The following is a 12,556-nucleotide window of genomic DNA, read 5'->3' as shown; positions in this document are numbered from 1 at the left end:
CAGTATGTTAAAGGTATACTCAGCTGTGTGAGGTATATGATCTGCAGGTAATAACAGAAGCTCCTGATGGAAGGTCTTAACTCTTTGTATAAGATGTTAAATAGCAGAGTGAGTATTTTACCTGTGAAGTATCCTTCAGAGTGTTCCTGTGTGTCCTTTAAGGTTGTTGTTGCACTGACTGAAAGGCAGCCTGCCTGATGAACTTGATCATCAATATTATGTCAGTGTACTAGAGAGGTTTTTATGTAATATTATGCAAAAAAACAGATACTGAGAAATTTCTACTACAGGAATGTCTACAAAAATACAGATACTGATTAATTTCACTGCCCTTTTGGTAACAGCTCATCATTATTGTCTAGTGTCCAAACTCAATAGAGTTATTAAGAAGTACCAACAGAGATTTTTGTCCTGAAAAGCTGATTAGAAGACTGACTTTTTAGTCTTTACTCTGCATGCTTTTCCATGTAATTCTGGATCTGTAATCATGGACTTAGAGGCTTATGTTTCTATTTAGCTAAGAGAAGCAGTGAAAGAATTTTTCTTCTTTTTTTTTTTTTTTTACTTAGTCATTTGTTCATTTCTTTAATTTTCAAAATCTTGTTGGATTGTAAATATAATTTAGTTTAAAACAATTGTCACCTACTTCAGTTTTGTGGTCTTGGCATATACCTTTATACATAAATTGACTAAAGGTCAGAAAATGTCTATTTTTAAATTATTTTATTTTGAAAATGTAGTAAATGCAGAAACAGTAAAATATATCACTTTCTTGTATTTATGTAGTGCTGGTTTTCTTCTTTAGTGTTCAATTCAGAAGTCTTCCAGTAGTCATTAGTTTATAGCTCTCTTTTATATGTAAATTTTTTGTTCTACTTATTTGGATATATGACTTGCAAAATCACAATCTAGATTTTTTTTGTTGTTGCTGGATTAAGATTTTTTTTTAACTATTAGAATGCATTGTCACTCATCTCTCTTATCCCAGTGGTGTAGTCTTTAATTTTCTGGTTCTTTCAATCTAAGTATTCTTTTAATCTCTAAAAGTGTGATTTAGGTTTCTTCTGCTTAGAGAAATACGGATTTCTGATGCTTGACTAACAGAAAGCAGCCTGACATTAACACTGGAGAATTATGGATATCTAGAACTCAAAAAGTTGACTGCTTGTGTTTGAACTTGGTAACAAACCTCTGCATAAAAATATTAATCAGAATATTTCACTCATCACATTGAGCTTTAAGGGAAGAAAAGCGAACCAAACTAAAACCATGGAGCTATGTAAAATTTTTATTCTGAATGTCTGTGTATCTACATGGGAATTTCTGGAAAAACCTTTTAACTAGAAAGACCATTATATGGAATAACGTTATTGAGAAGTTAGCCCAGAGAGGATAAACAGGCTTAAATATTTAAGTTCAGCCCTAAGACGAACAAACTGGAAAATCTGAGCCTTTATGAAATTCTAAAACTTGATTTTTCAAGACTTATGTCCAGTATATTTTTCACCTAGTGGAATGTCTTGAAACAGTTTATTGATGTAGTGTAACCACTGTAATGATTTTATCTTTATATATATAATGTGTGTGTGCATATATATGTATATATCAGACAGTCCCATGCAGTCTGGTTTCCACGAATGCCTTGAATTATTGAGGGATTGTGAATTGCAAACTGGCCTGTGATGAATTTTATGGGACAGAACAGTTTTTTCCAGTAGGTTGCTTTGCTTGAATAGCAGGTGCCACATGTGGTGGATGCATTGCTTAAAAACAACTAAAAACCTGTTTAGGGCTTGACTTCTTGACTGGGATGACAGTATGCTCCAGAGCTGTCACTTACACATGGTAGAAAGAATAATCTGCATTGTATGTTAGAAAAAAGCATGAAGGTAGAATATATTTGCCTTGGCTAGTGGCTGTTCTGTTGTCTATGGGTATAATACAGAGGGCTTTGATCTTGTCACCTCAGTGTGAGCAGCTGTGACCCTGGTCAGCATGCTCAGTGAGAATCTTCACAGACAAATGGGCACCTTCCAGATTTCAGTTGCAGTTTTTCTGTTGTACACTGTCTTATATGTACATCTGATCGAGTTCTGTTTTTTTTTTTAATTTAGCTTTTTCAAAATTCCTGTCTTTACAATTAAAGAGAAAAAGCTGCACAAAAAAAAACTTGTAATGTCAAATAGAAGCTGTGATTCCTTGGAGTTTTTTGACTTCTATTTTGTCAGGGTTTCTGTAACAGCTTCCTATGCTTTTTAAAATTTATATGAATAGGTTATATGGTTCTTTGGACATAGTATTATCTTGTTACTGAAAGTTTATATGTTTATGTTTATATGTTTGATACATGCTCCCTTGAACCTTTTCATGGTCACAAAATGTCTATTTGCTCCATTACACTAAGAGGAACGTAGAGTTGGTAGGGAATTAAATTTATACTGCTGATTTTGTGTTTTTAGCTTTCATGTTATTTATGTGGGATGGAGACCTGACTTAGTGATTGGTTCACACTGCAGAGATTCAAAATCTTTCATAAAATAGGTAATATAGTCTGTTGGGGGAAACCAGAAAATGTAATTAGTCCATGGCAAATTTACTACTGGACCATGTCTCCGCTAATGGACCTTTCTGGTCTTTAAAATCAGCTTGTTACAGCACTGGGATTCCAACTCAAAGTGGTTGCATTGCATTGCTGTAGCATTTGTAATTTAACACAACTTTTTCTTTTTCTTTCCAAAGGCGCCTAAACAGAAATAACCTCCAGTTGCTTTCTGAGCTGCTCTTTCTGGGGACGCCCAAGTTATACAGGCTGTAAGTAGGCACGACCCAGTAACTATTATTTGGGAAAATTTGGATTTGGTCTATTTTTGTGTCTTGCATTAAAATTTTTGTCTCACATCGGGCTCAAATGTGTCTTTGAACATTGGTATTTTGTTTAAACTGTTTACTTTCTTTGACTGGTTTTCAAAGTGTTTTTTTTTAATTTTATTTTTTTTTTTTTTACCTCTAGGTCAGATACTGATACTTGTATGAGAATATTGTCATTTTCTCCCACTTCTTTAAGGAAGTTTTTCTGAAAAAATACTTTGATTTTCCTTTTTTCTTGTTTGGGTTTTTTTTTAATTGTTTCTGTATTAAAAGAACTAAAAAATGCCCGTGGAGATTCTGACCCAGAGATGCAGCACTGTATAAGCACTTTGGTTTTCTGATGTTCTGCTTTTGTGGCCATACACATTTGGCCAGAAAAATGATAGTATTGGCAAATGCTAGGTCTGTAGAGAACTCTCTCCTGTGTCCCTTCACAGAGAAAACAAAGCTTGTAACTCAAGCTCTGGGAAGAAAAAATTATCAAATGCTTTTCTTAAATAAAAATGGCAACAAATCAAGGAACTAGTTTTTTGTTTTGATTTTGTTACTTGGTTTGATAATGCTTTACTCTAGCCAATATTTTAAAATACATGTTTTTGATCCATTTTCCTTTCTAATAAGCCACTTAATTCTGTTGCAGTTGAAATGTGGAATAAAGTTTAGAATGTAGTTTAATTAAACAAAATAGATTATTAGGTATCTTTAAGTTACAGTATTGTTATGGAAGGGGTAACACATGACATGCTTAAGTAGGCTTTGGCAAGGTAGTACTAGTTCAGCGTGTTTTAATTTAGATATGTTTGATACATTTCTTCAGACTCCAGGTGAGATTTCTGCCGTTGAAATTGCTGGTTAATGCTGGGTTTCATCACTTGTGTGCTTGGAAAAAGAAAATTGGAGGAAAGCAGGATTTCTCTTGTTTCTACTTTAGTACATGGAATTATGTTTGAGAACAAATGTGATGCTTTTTTTAGTTGATTTTTTGTTTTATTATTGTAAAATAATAGTTTTTCTCCCTTCTTGTAGCAATATACAATAGCAAACTGAAAATTACTCCTATTATTGTAAACATTTATCTTTGTGTATCTTGTTTTATTCCCTTGCTAGAAATGTATACTTTGTTTCCAGAAATTCCCTATAGAAGTAATGAGTTGTTAAATGACTAGGCCAGAAAGCTGCTGAAGGCTTTTGTTCCTGAAAAACAAAAATATTTTGCTCTGCTATAATATTATAATATATTCAAATATGATATCATATATTAACAAATGAGTCTCTTATAATTTCCATCAGCTGGGATAAAGACATTACTTCTATCAAGAAGGAAATGAAAGGGATTTATGATCATTTTATTATTCCGCCTACAGTGTAATGGTTGCTACCTAGATTCATATAAAATAGAAATGAGCTATAATTTGCAGGCAAAAAATGGATACACACTGTAGTCAAAATTATATTTGAATGTATTTATTTCAGAATTGTGTATTTGATAGATGCTAGTCTTAAATCTATAAAGTCCTTTGACGTAAAGCACACAACTGCTCATAGCGTATATGGAGGAAAGTAAGAGATCACTGGCTTCACAGTATTAAATTTCCTCTGCCTAAGGGTTATTGTTGATCAGACCATGAAAGTGAATGTCTGGTTATAATGTATTCATGTTTAAAAGAAAATATGAATGATAGTAAAAAACTACAGCTGCTTAGTGCTAAATTTGTAATTAAAAACTGCCAGGCCAACAAAGGCACTAATGTTAGTTAAATGTTTGTTGTCAGTTTCCAGTTAATATGTAGCTTGTTCCCTTTGAAGAGTATAAAGTGGTTTGGTTTTTTACATATATTGTTGTATATGCTTAGGTGTATTTACATCCAAATATTTTTCTAAGGAGAATTCAAGTTTTCTAAAAATGATAAATAATACATATATGTATATTGCTTTGGGTTTGTTTTTGGCATTTAACAGCTAATCAAACAATGTGTGTACTGCAAGGTTTCAACATACTATTGAGCTTCTGTGAATAATAATTACCATTTGACCCTTGGCTGTAAATGAGATGCCAGGTGAAGAAGCACATATGCTTGTTGTGTAGGCTAAATGCAATATAAAAGAAAGAGGTTACACTGTATATGAATTATGATTCGACACAGTTGGTTGCCGCCAGCGGACGGCTATGCTTTCCCTTTGCTGTCTGCTCCAATTTCTCTTTGGACGGGTTGAGAGAGCACTGCGTGTTCAGGTCAAGATGTTTGCCTAGAAATAGTAGTACAGTTGCAGCTGTGTTTGCTGGAGCAGGAGACTAGTTTAAATAGCATTACCATTTATCCAGTCCATTAACAGAACTCTGTAAAATAATACCAACTCTGCATAAACTACAGGACAGTGTAATAAAATTACAAGCACTTGTTGACAGATGGGAAGTGTAAGTAAAGGAAAGCAATAGGTTGAGAATTTAAAAGAGACAGTGCATTATTTTCTGTGTCTAAAGACACTTAATTTCAAAGGTAGTTAAATTATTTTTCAGGCTACTTTCTTTCCAGTTTAGCAGCCTTCCAAAAAATCTCCTGGAACTAGTTAAAATGGATAATTTTAGTCAAAACATAAGCTGATTCTCCCATTAACAGCTATCTACAGAGGTGTTTTGGCATAAATATTTCAGTAGGAAATAGTTAATGCTAAAAATAGCATGAAGGGTTCTGTAGGGTATATTAATCTTACCTTGCAAGCAATCTCTCAAAACACAATGTACATGAACCGCTGTTTTGATGCAATACCTTTATTTTAAAGGTGCTGTTTCAAATCCTCTGGGATGATAAGTTCTTGCTCAACAAGTAGTATTCCTGCAAGGAGGAGCATTCTTTGGTGACCTGCATGCTCACTCATGCCACGTTGTGTAGAATCAGGGATGGTACCTTAGCACAGAGAATGACCACAGCCTAGTGAGTGCTTATCTGAGGCAAATAGATTTTGACTGCTTACTTTGGCTGCTTAGGTCACAGTTCATTGATTGCTGTTTGCTGCAGGATACTGAGTGCTGGACCCAAGCTGTTTGAAAATTTAGTTTTAAAAAATACCTTTATTAATCAGTGGCATGTAAAGGTTATTGAAGTACGTAAGCTTGTCCCTTTTGATTTACATTTCTTGTGTTTGGAATGTGGTTAAGTTTCTTTACTGACTAATATCTGTATAAGTTGGGCAATGTTTGCCTCAGGGGAAAAAAAAATCAACCTTTGTAGCAAATGTAGTCTTATATATGTTTTTTTTTAGTATGTGTACTTGAAGGTACACACTGAATATTTCTCATCTAAAAGGAAAAAGCTCCAAAATTAAGTAGTCTGATTAATAAACATCAATTTTGACATGTCTGTTAGTCACTAAAAAAAATCCAAACAGCAAATAATTACAGAAAAAAAGTACTAAGCATAAAAAAAAAAAACTTGAAAAAATTATCTTAGGCCAGAACAGCAGCAGCAGCAACAACAAAACAGGCCGTACGGGGGGCCCTTGCAAAAATTCCTCCCGAATTAATTTCTGCCAGCTATGATTAAAGTGTGTGGTACTAGATGTGTCAGACACCATAGTTCTCTGCTTCATTTTACTCTTGGCCTCTTTGGCCCCTGCCACAATAAATCCCACAATGGTTAGGCAGGAATTGCAGGTTACAGTTGCCAGGGTTACCGTTGTCCGGCCGCACCGACATCATTCCTCATCCCGGCCCGGGCAGCCTCGGCTCCCGCTGCTGCAGGTGCCGCTCACAGCGCTCCCCGAGCCTGCTTCGGCTTTTACCTTGGCCGAGAGAGGAAAAAGGGAAAAAAACCCGCAAAACCGCATCAGATAGGAGGGGAAAAAAGTGATAAAATGGTGCATGTAAGGTGCTATGACAAGGACTTTTAACTATTTTCAAATGCTGGACTCCCTGATTTTAAGGTGTAATTTATGATCTTGTCATATTTCTTTCAAAAGTGATCATAGTGAGACTATGGTCATAATTTTGTAGAAAAGTCACCTTCAGTCTGAATCCATTTTAACAACTCAATAAAGGAATCACTTATTAGAAAAATGCTCATTGTCTCAAAGCCTCTGAAATTTTCCAACTACAGACATCTGCTCTGGGTGTTAAACCCAATGAGGAGTAAAAATAAGTTTCCCCCTTTCAAAAAGAAATATTGAAGGATTTTTCTCCTTTTGAGAGTAGATTGTTAGCAGAACCGCTGTCAGGTAAGCACAGAGGGTTGGTTTCCACTGTGCTGCAGTAGCATTACAGTGTGCTCTACTTTATTGCAGAGGTGAGCTGGATGGACAAAAATTTTAGAAACAGTTGCTCAAACAGGAATTTTGAAGCCACCTTGTTGCTATACCCTCCCTAGGGTAGTGTGTTGAGGTGTTTTACTCACTTGTTTTTATGATTTGTTATGGTGTGTTCTAGCAGCATGCACACAAAATTCCTTTTTTTTTTTTTTCTCATGTAATAGAATTAAGTCATACCATTTTAGGGCTGAATAGAAGCAAGTAAGTCTTCCTTACATTGCACCAACCTGGCTGTCTTTTAACTTGTTTTTATCACAGTTGCTTAGTTCAAGTACAAGAATGTTTGAATTGTTTTATCTAGCCAATTAAGTTCAGTTGGCAAGAATATAGGGATTCTGCCGCTAGTTAGTTTTTAAATACTAGCATTATTTTGTTACCACCACTCTTGAACTGTGACTATAGTTGTCAGAATATAACTGTATTTCAAAATTACTACTTAGCAAAGAGTATATGCATATTAGTATAGGTATGAGTATCCAGTTCTGGCTTTGTGGTATTGTAAGCCAGTAATTAAGACTAAATCTTTAATATATGAGTAATTACTAATACTTTTTGCAGTATGCAAGCCACATCACTGCATTTTTGCTAACAAGAGGTCTTCTTACCCCAGTATAGAATGTTTTCAGGGTGAATGTGGTCCCTTCCACTTCATGGCCACTGCCAGTTACTTTTCTGAGAGTTTATCTTTGTATAATCCCAGTCGGTAGACAGATAGCCTATCTAAAAAATTAAGTATGTATTAAAAATATGCTTGTTAAGGTTCATTGCCTGTAAGAAAAAAACAGAGTAAATGAGAACATGTTATCCCTGGGCTAGGTTTGTAATACCTGTTCTCTGGTATTTATTTCTGGCATAGAAGAACTAGGAGATAAAGTTTTGTGAGATATTGTAAACGCTGTTACTTCTATTACCTGCTCATTTTTAATATAGTGACGAAAGGGAATTGAGAGCTTGAATGCTTTATGCAATTTGACTTGCATGTTCAGCTTTTTTCTGGTCCTACCACCACTTGCTTCTACCTTAAGTTTTCAATCTCTCCTATAATGTTTCAGAATTGAAAATTCTGTCATCTCAAGGTACTGAACAAGCAAAAGCCACTGTAGCTTTGCTTCAGACATAGGCCTCACTGATATGGCAGGATGGCATTTTAAGGATTTTTGGAAGTGTTGCAAAAATGCTTACAATTCATCAGGTAATTGATTTTTTTTTTTGAGCAAAGAAACAAGTATTGCTTGTATGCATTTGGTGTACAATTTGCAGTAGCTATATCCTAGCAACAGCAAGCATTCTGCCTTAGATTCAGCTGAGTGGAAATGTTGGTAGAACCAGAATGAACTTTTGAAATGTAGTTAGAAAAATAAAAGTAAAATGAATTATCACTCTGTGCAATTATTAGACTTCAGACTTCACTGTGATACTCTTCCTGCCCTTTGTTATAGAATCTCTTAATCTGTTGGCCTTTCCTGAGCTATGCTTTCTTTTGGATTTGTGTGTCAACTTGTATGGTGCTGTGCACGAAAAAAAAATCATGTACCAAATATACAGAAATCAAGTGAATTGTTGTTACTGCAAGTAATAGTATGAGATTTTTTGAAATTGGAAACAAATTATTTTATTGTGAAATGATGCTCTCAATAGGGATTTTTTTTTTACTTTTGATATAACTGGAAGCAGTCTTTGAATTGTGGTTGAATTTGCCTTTATTTCTTTAATTATAAAAATATAATTTTCTTGGCTTTTTACAATGGATATTTCTTTTGCTGTGGGATAAAATGGCAATTTGGATGGACTGCTGGGGCTGTAAACTAATTCTGATCTGGGCAGATCACTAACTCTTTATGTAAGCTGCATGAATAAGTGATATAGTTGACTAATTTCAGCAAAAGGCATCTATAGGGATATCCAGGAGTTGGAGTTTGATCCTTGTGGGTCCCTCCCAACTCAGAATACTCCAATTCTGCGATGCTTATAATTTTTTTTATTAGAACAAACACTCCAAAACTGTTCAATCACTTTTAACCTTAATTGGAAATTCACGTTAAACACCAAGCAAACAAAAATATGACTTAGGCAATTCTTCTTGACCAACATAGGTATGTGTTATTTATTTTTTTTATGCTATTAGCTGCTGGCATTTAAATATGTCTAATGTGAAAACATCAATCATATTAATTACTCAAGCCATAGCTCTATTTAAATAGTGTGGTGGTATTCAGAGTAATTGAGAGGTTTACTTTTGCTACTGTGGTTTTGGTGCTTTGACAGCAAACATTATCTATTTAAATATTAATTGTCTTCCGTATCTTTGTTGGCATCGTTGCAGTTAAAGTGGAGAATTGTATTTGAATACAAAAATAAGTGTCTGGTTTTGGATCATCTGTACCCATATTCATGCCCAGTCCCTGTGTTGTTCCTGGAAGGCAGACCTTGAAAGCTTTGGTACCTTATGATCCAGGAAACCATTAAGTCAGGAGTTAAGTAGAAAACTGAAACTCAGCGAAGGAAGCCATGGAAAGTAAAAAAGCATGTCAGAGGAATTGCCATTATTATGTGGTGCAGAAACATGGTGTGAAATGTTATAGAGAGGACATCTGTAAGTCTTGGCTTGCACAGGGTGGACATATAAGTGCAGCCATGTCATCTTGATTAAAAAAAAAAGAACAGAAAAGAGGAATAAATCAAGCCAAGGGAAAATCTGAAAGTATAGAGGCTTGTCCCTGTGATGGTAGGTTTCTTCTACAAGTGGAAGATTAAAGCCTAAAGTAACTGAATAGCTGAGAAAAGTCCAAAGAAAAGTTGATTGCTTCCCCTCCAAGAGTTCCAATTGATTGAAAAAAGCCTAATTTAAAGTTCTGTTTGTTCTGTGTCTTAAACCATCAGAATTTTCTTTTAGAACTGGGGGAATGCTCTGGAAGAGAAAGAAACCAAGGATAAAAAGTCATTGCAGGCCAACAATTGTTCCTAATCCTCACAAAATGCTGGAGAAATTAAATTTATTCTTTATTGCTCCAAGTGTTACCTAGGTCACTGGGCGATGGGAAAATTGAACTGGAAGTCGAGTAGGCACAATCTTTGTTTTGTGTCTAGATGCTTAACCTTAGACACGACAAGGCATCTTAGTGTGTTGTGGGAACTTGGTTCAGAGTATTAACACCAGGACGTTTATTACCCTGGATTTATAATGGGCTGTGCTGTCAGCAGATGAAAATGTTGTGTTTACATTTCAGTGTTAAATGATCATTTAATTAACACCTAAGAGAGAAAAAAAAAAAGCCTTGTGAAATTCTTTGCAGCTTTTATTGTTGGTTTCCGTGGAGGTTTTAATATCCAAGTTATGCTGTGGTTGCTTCTATAATACAGCTAGAAAAGACATTTATGAAGGCAATCAAGAAGGACAGACAGTTTAACCCCTGTTGACCCTTCATCCTGAATGTTGATTTATATAGCATTTTAAATGTATTGAATTTGTTTTAAAGCTTCTTTAAAGTTACTCACACAGCATTTAAACAAAAAAATATTTTTTCCATTTAAAAATATTTCCCAAAGTGCACATGCTGATAAAGAGCACAGTTCTGCTTAGGAAATAACTAATGTATATAGAATTTATCAACAAAAATTTTACTGTAGTTTAAATAAATAAACTTGTTGTTTTGCCAGATTTTTCTATATGCTCTTGATAAGGATATACAAGCTTCTATAAGAAAAAAACAAAAAGGAAGTTTGAAACAGACATCATATCATGTTCTGGTTGCAGCAGCTACTGTATGAGTTCTTCAAAAAGAGTAGGGAATTGGCAAGGGAAAGAACATTACTACAGAATTGTGTACCCACTTTACCCAGTACAGATCCACTTCCATATGTTCTATTGTATCAAAGTCAGAGCTGTCTAAAAGATTTAATTTTCTCTGGGTACTCCATAATGCTTTTTGTTGTAATGTTGATCTACTAATGCTTTCTGCAATAATGTTGCCCTAGAAAGCATGTTTGAATAGGTTTGTTTTGCATCCTCAACCCAATGTGAGATGAAATGCTCTTTAACAAAGAGCAGGTGTTTTTCAACTGATGTATTTTTACAAACATACTGTAGTAAAAATTGAAATAACATATAGGTATAAAGATTGTTTTGGGGGTTGTTTATTATTTGGTTTTTGCTCAGGGAATAAATCCCACAATTTTAAAGCATTTTAAGAAAATAAAAGTGAAAGCCCAGCACAGCTTAAGTAAATTATTGATGACCCACAAATTTTATTGTGTTTTTTTGTTGATGTTCATATTCTTCTCACATATCAATAACTGAGTTAGAAAACGCAGATGGAATCTGCTGATATAGTAAATGTTCCTTTTTTTCCATGCAACTGACATAAACCATCTAACACTTGATGAAATATTACAGCATGCATTGAGACTTCTATCTGCCAGTGGGATCTTAATGTTTTTCAAACTTCTCTGAATATATTTATAAAGTTGAAATTTAATATTCAGATAGAGATTTGCTTTTGTCTCAAATATTTGAGCATTTAGAGTTAAAACAGTGTATTGCAATTTCAGTCCTTTCTTCAGTTTTTAATTGAAAAATAATTCTGGAATATCCACCTCTTAATTGAAGTGTTGGGTGAGGGAGCCTCAGGATACACTTAGGATAGATAAGAAAGCCTTACCCTGTACTACATGTAGCTTGCTGTCTCCTCAGTCCTGGTAGAACTTGTAGGTTTGCTGTGCTGCTGAGTGATTAAGACGAGCAGTGCACGTAGGAAGACTTAGGCTACACTTTGCACACACAGACCAGTAAACTTCAGCCAAAATGACACTGAACTGTTTGGAACTCAGAGGCCTGGTGGGAAGGTCACAAACATTATCCAAGTACCAATTAAAGGGACTCATTATGGTCAGGAAAGTGCCAACATACAGAGTGCAGTACTTGGTCTTGGAGAAGAGCTGAAGCAGGGGCTGCAGTGATGAAGGGCCCAGACTGTTGTCCTGACCCTCGTAGCTGTTGTAAGGGTACTTGGAGCCAGGCCTGGTGGTTTTACTTGGGAAAGGCTGCTTATGAATGCTGAGCGGGGTTTATTCTCTCCCTCAGACACTTGAGAGGTCTGCTCTGCTAATGGCTGTTCAGACCCACCTCATGGGGAATAAAGCTGGGACTTGCAGAACTCTTTTCATCTTTACAGCCAAGCCCAGGTGCAGGGCCTCCCTGGCTCAAGGGTGTTTACAGGACCACACTCTGAAGGCTTCTTTCCAGGGCCCTTAGTCTTTAGGGAGAAGAAATAAGGGGCTGAATTGGGGGGGTAATCCTTTCAGCTAAGCACTCCTTGAGGATTTTCAGGGTAACATGTACAAGAGAGAAAATCTTTGCCTCTTTTCATTTCTCCTTCTGTCCAGACAG

General features: G+C 35.3%; 1 protein-coding gene across 12 annotated transcripts in view; it reads left to right on the top strand.

The window, feature by feature from the left end:
* Nucleotides 1-12,556, top strand: part of SLIT2 (slit guidance ligand 2) — a 260,141-nt gene that overhangs the window by 17,827 nt on the left and 229,758 nt on the right. For all 12 annotated transcript variants that reach the window (XM_015625539.3, XM_015625541.3, XM_033513635.1 and 9 more), the window contains exon 4: nucleotides 2,740-2,811. In XM_015625539.3, the coding sequence (XP_015481025.1) occupies nucleotides 2,740-2,811 (72 nt within the window). The remainder of the gene's footprint in view (nucleotides 1-2,739; nucleotides 2,812-12,556) is intronic.

The sequence above is a fragment of the Parus major genome, chromosome 4, assembly GCF_001522545.3.
Source record: "Parus major isolate Abel chromosome 4, Parus_major1.1, whole genome shotgun sequence".
Classification (NCBI taxonomy): Eukaryota; Metazoa; Chordata; class Aves; order Passeriformes; family Paridae; genus Parus; species Parus major.
The sequence above is the reverse complement of the archived record's forward strand: the minus strand, read 5'-3'. Positions and strand labels throughout refer to the sequence as shown.